Below are 5,753 nucleotides of genomic sequence, written 5' to 3' on the forward strand. Positions count from 1 at the left end.
GACTACTGTAACTGTAGGCGCAACAAACAATCAGGAGTTAGCCCGCTGCTACCAATAGAGTGTGAATTCTCGGGAAGGACATCACATGGGGGCCACATTTGGAGCTGCACACACACATAAAAACGCCGGGGGGGAGCCCTTTCGTGCTCCTGAAGCACATTTACATGTGTGGTTACCTCACGTGTCCTCCTGTGATGACAGCTCAGGCTACATGGTGCGCATGTGTGCTGCTCTGCTGAATTATAAGCGCCAACTCCTGGCGGTGTGACCTCAAGTCAACTTTTCTGTACTGCAGCAGGCGTACATCACTGAGTGCCACGGCCCACTAAATCACTGCCACTGTAGCCATACTGCACAATGGGAGTCTGCCCCCCCCCCCCCTTCACATCTTACATGAGCAATAAAGATCAAATTTGAATATATTTTATTACTGAGTATTCCACTCTTACTCCATGATTCATCACTCTTCCTTCATATCCATATCAGGTTAACACCCACTATTTATTGACATTCTTTTAGCTCATAGTCATAGTCATAATACTGTATAGCCCGTGTTTAAAAAAGGTTTAAAGAGCCTTTCGTAATAGAAAATCTAAACAAATACATTAAATAGCCAAGGTAAAGATTATTATGTGAATTTGTCCCTCAGAGAAGTTATTGTATTATTTTTAAAATTATCATGGTTGTTTTTTCAATGTTGACAAAAAACAGATACGCATTTTATTTTAGTGCCTTCCTGCTTGAGACCTGTTGTCGTTTGCTTTATGTGTTTTAAAGAGAAGGCATACGTGGACATGCATCACTACTTTTTATTTAACTCTTTTTCCAGTTGTTGATAGCATCTTATTTCCCAAGTCAGAGTCTCAAGAAAGCACTGGAATTGACTCATTATCACAGGAAATGTATTTCTATGTATTGATGCTTGTCCACATAATGGCTTCCATAGTTGGCTGTTTCTTCATTTTGTGTTATTTATAACGTTGTGAGATGAGCAGGTGACAGCTTCAGATATATCAACTTGGTTGTCTGCTTCTATACGTACACTGCATGTTGGTGTTTAACATTTTTATATTGTGTGTTTTTAGATTTAGCCAGAAAAATAAGATTTGACTGCACCCCGAAACAGTTCAAAAATCAAATTAACTCCAAATCTCAACCTTTGCATCCGGCTCCTCGAGCACAGACTGATTTGAACCTTTGCTAATTGAGGTCTTTCTTGAGGCTTCAGAAGTGGAAAAAAAAACCAATAAAAATCAAAGATAAGAAAAATATCATGGGTTTTTACTTTTATTACGCCAACCCCCTTAACCATCTTGTGACCCTATACAGATTCATCCTTTAGCCCCCTTGGGGGAGTTATGACCCCCGGCATGGAAAACACTGTAAATGGCATCAATCTGCTTCACTTTGTGTTCCAATCTCTTCTTCAAGATGCATTTATAGGCCTTTTGTCTTTATTTGACATGACAGTGGATAGAGTCGGGGATTGAGCCACAGGTCGGATTTGAACCCGGGTCACCCGCCTGGAGGACTCAGACATCCAGGACCCCATCCGCTATCTGCACCCCCATCTGTTCTCCATCATCAGATGAATACAAGCTACTTGTTATCAATTTTGTAATGAAATCTATCCAATGATAAGAGATCCTCCAATAAGCTCTGTTGAAATTTTCTTTTAATTTACATTAGATTGTTGACATTTAATAGAGCAGCGTCATACATCCTGGAATAAAAGTTTACCACCACCATAGCGTTTCTATCCGGAGTATCCTGCCTGTGGTACACAGTGCTGAGTTAATGGGGACACTTAAAAGTACAAACATTCATTTTGAGGAAATAAAGATATTTCATCATGGATCATTGTTCAGGGTAAAGCAGTAAAACTGTAATTGTAGCCTAATAAAATGATTGCAGATTTTGATCTCTCATGTGTGATTGTGGTTCTTTTAACTACACAGTAAAACAGGCCTCATGTTTAAATGTTGTCCAAAAGAAGCAGCCAAACTAAATTTGACTGCAGGAATAGTATGGTGTGAAACAACCACGTTCTGGTTTCTCTGGTGATTTTGAAATAGCCTCTTAACCTAATTTGTTTTTTTGCATCTTTTAACAAAATTCTACAGTGTAATTAATTTTACTAATGATGCTCTCAAGGGTGCAATATCTGACCTGAGAGAAGGTCATCACGGGACAAGGAAAGAAAATGTCCAAGTCATTCAGACTGAGGAACATCAGCTTTCTGAAGAAAAAGGAAAAGAAGAAATGAAATTGACCAAATCATCCGAACTACATGTTGAACCCTATTGTCTTGTTCTGCTCGGCTGTAACTGGGCCTGGCTCAGACTGTGAGGCATATGATGTGTTGATCCTCAGAACAAAAGCTTGTTGTTGCCCGCTGATTATCCATTTACGCCCTGAGGCCATACCAGTCCAAACTATGTCTCAGCCTCTATGTCGAAAGTTCATATCTAAAGATGGCGTCCTACAAGTTTCCAGCTTCTCTTGCTTGATTTCCTGCTCGAGTCAATGACAAACACGGAAGTCTAAGCTTGTGTTTGAATGTCATGTGAATATAAATCCTCCCGATTTTACCATGTTAAGAGTAAAAAACCGATTCAATCTGCCCTCATTAGACCCCGTAAGCATTCTTCACGCCATGTGGAAATGAGGCTATATAAGGTGATTGGGACACAGCCATGTCCATTGTTATGCTTGGCACAAACAGCGGGGTCTAGTTGTGGCTGGCGTTTGCGTGCCAGAGGAAGCTAAACAGAGAAGTCTGTCAGAGCAGCTCAGAAAACATAAGAGCGACTGACTGATGGGACACTTGACCTAAAGACGCTCTCAGTTTGAACTGTCACACACTCTCATGACACGGCTCGAGGCATGCCATCGTGGGTGTCACAGCAGACAGTGAACACATTGACTCGCACACGCATCCGAAAGGACAAGAAGCCTCAGAAAAGGAAAATGTATTTAATAAATTTACAAAAGAGTTTCATGTCTGTCACTTTTTCTTTTTTTTTTTATTCCACCTCTTTTCTTTGCACATAAAGCACAAAACACACACACATACACACAAACTGTTGACACCTGACCTTTTGGTCATTTTATCCACAAGTTAACTTTTTTTCTCCTTGGTACGGTTATCTTCACCTAATATTATGGTGCGTTCCATTTCATCTGGTTAGTTGGAAATTCTGAGTCGCCAGTCTGATATGTGAGCAGGAACGCCCTCCTTAAGTCTGAATTCTGACTCAGAAACTCTGACGAACTTCAGCAGCCTGAGGTAAAATCCAACATGGCTGCTATGTGCATCAACAGTAAAGTTTTAGCTGTACACTACAGTGTTTATTGGCTATCACACCAACAGCATTATTAAAGTTCTATCTGTGGACATGCCGTCATGTGACATGTGCCCGCATTAACATCACCTTGTGTGTCATCAACGCCATTCATCAGGTAACAAATCCAAAGAGCTCCTGGAGGCGTTCACGTTGCTGCTTGGACTCGTAGCTGGAATGTGGTTTTACTCAGGTGAGAAGTTTCCGAGGTAAATGGAACGCACCATCACAGCCTGTAAATAATTCCACACAGGGAATCATGGTGCAAATTTGTAGCTCTCATGTTGTTTTGGCACAAATGACTGTCTTGCATCACACAGCCATGACGCACATTAGTCATATGTTAAAGTCAGTTTCCCATGTTTTCCCTCCCAGTGCTGTAAGCAAATGAGTGTATAGTCATGATTCCCTTTGAAGTTTCAGAAACATTTTCACAACGGCCATGAAAATAGAGATTTGGATTTGAGAGCACCACATTATTCTTATTTTATTTATATTTAGACTTCACACCAGAATAACCAGGTTAGTCTCTCTGATTTGTTCTGCGCAAACACTTTTAAAGGACACAGATGTTAAACTAATTCTTTCATATCTTAAACGATGTGTGCACAGAGAGTTTCCAACATACTTTCCTTCAACAGATTTTAAATTGATGTTCAGAGGTTCTCTTAGAGCCTTTCAAAGAAGTCCAACAGGACTAGCTACATGTTTACGATGTCCTATCATACCACACAGCGCTGAATTTACAGTGTGAAGCATCCACATCACACACTACATTTCATCACGTCACTTACAAGGCAGCTACATGTCCACAAACACCATGAAGCACCAGCCAAGCCCCCCGACCAGGAACATTGTTATCTGCATGCTGTAGATGATCAGGTCATTAAGCACCCCAAAGTCCAGCCGCCTGTGCCCCAGCAGAAGCAGGATGACGGACAGCTTGTACTGCAGCCGCAGAAGAACACGCACGCTGACGTACTGCAGGAAGAAGAGCGCAGAGAGAGCCACCCAGAGCAGAGAGGTGAGCAGGCTGCAGCCGAAGTAGAGGAGGAAACGGAGAAAGCTGTACATGCAGCGCGAGCGCAGGTACAAGTCAAAGTTATTGTACTTTGTGCGCACTAGCTTGGAGGCGTGCGTCGACCCGCAGGCCGAGTGCATGCAGGTGGTGTGGGGGCCATGGAAACTGCGCACCCGCCGTGGAATGGGGATCACAGGCATGGATGGGCTACCCGAGCCCAGCACAGTGACAAAGCAGTCCCAGGTGTTACGGGTGGTGTCCTCTGTGGGCGCTGCTGCTGGAGAGGAAGTCAGCTTCATTTGGTTGGGGAGCAAAGACTAACATTTTGTGGAGTGCAGAGATAAGATGTAGCTGCCGGTGGGATCTGTTCAGTGACTCCAGTTCAGTGAGGGTCTTTCCTCTGACCGCAACAAAGATCTGTGAAAAGGTCACATGTTAGTTGCTCTGTGTTTTGCAATGCATTTATAAAAAAAGAGTTGTAGTATGAGGTTACAGGTGCAATTATTGTATTCATAGCCACCATGAAAAAAATCAATGATGATAATAAATAACAAATTATACTGAAGTGCTAGAGAAAAAAATATGGCAGCTGAAATGTCAAAAATCGTTGTTTTTCCAACCAACAATACCATAACCCTGCATGTTAAAGATGGATAGTCTGTATCCATGGATAACCATGCCTGTGTATAAATCAATTTAGAACATTTTGAGCTGCCCATGCAGATATTGTTGCAAACTAAAGAGGAGAGGCCTTTGCTACACCTCTCTAAGTAAAAAACACACACACACACATACACAACCCCTTTAAGAGATAGTGTGACTAAAGTATATGTTTGGTTTTAATGCATAAATAATATCTCGCACTCAGTATCTGCCAAACAAAAAAGGATCAACAATAGTCTGCATTAAAAACAACCGTGCAGAGCTAATCTCACGTGCAACACTCCGGCCACTTCCTCCTCACCAAAGAAGCTGCTGTTTGACTCTTGAACGGCTGCAGCATTGTATCACTTAAAAAATAGTCAGCTGTAACATTGACACGTTTGTTTTCTCCCCTCACACGGATTTGTATTTTTTTTTTCTTTTTTGTATAATAACCGGAGATGAAAGCAGCGCGAGCGCGACGAGCCGGTGACTGTACGTCCTGTCGCAAAATAAACGACTCATCCTGCTGTGACGTCATCCACACAGTTAAAGGGGAAGCGCTCCTCATGATGGGATGCTGACTCTGGAATCACTTTAAAATAAATCTACGCAAATATTCGCTTACATTTCCCGTTCTAATGTATTGCGAAAGCATGACGCAATGACGTGGTTCTATGTGTGGTGTTGCCACAATTCACTGGAAACTGAAAGTGTGACTATACGAATTTACTTCTCGTTATAAA

At 42.0% G+C, this 5,753-nt stretch overlaps 1 protein-coding gene across 2 annotated transcripts; it reads right to left on the minus strand.

Annotated features, from left to right (window-relative positions):
- Nucleotides 1-2,961: 2,961 nt before the first annotated feature.
- tmem250 (transmembrane protein 250) lies at nucleotides 2,962-5,539 on the minus strand. 2 transcript variants are annotated; one of them, XM_079364494.1, is made up of 2 exons: nucleotides 5,330-5,539; nucleotides 2,962-4,782 (listed from the first exon to the last, which is right to left on the minus strand). In XM_079364494.1, exon 2 carries the CDS (start codon nucleotides 4,662-4,664, stop codon nucleotides 4,146-4,148), a length of 519 nt encoding a protein of 172 aa, XP_079220620.1. In that variant the 5' UTR covers nucleotides 4,665-4,782; nucleotides 5,330-5,539; the 3' UTR covers nucleotides 2,962-4,145. The 2 variants fall into 2 exon arrangements, with proteins under 2 accessions (XP_079220620.1, XP_079220621.1); XM_079364495.1 differs by having other exon boundaries at nucleotides 5,301-5,539.
- Nucleotides 5,540-5,753: the final 214 nt, after the last annotated feature.

This window comes from Symphodus melops, assembly GCF_947650265.1.
Source record: "Symphodus melops genome assembly, chromosome: 16".
NCBI classification, from domain to species: Eukaryota; Metazoa; Chordata; class Actinopteri; order Labriformes; family Labridae; genus Symphodus; species Symphodus melops.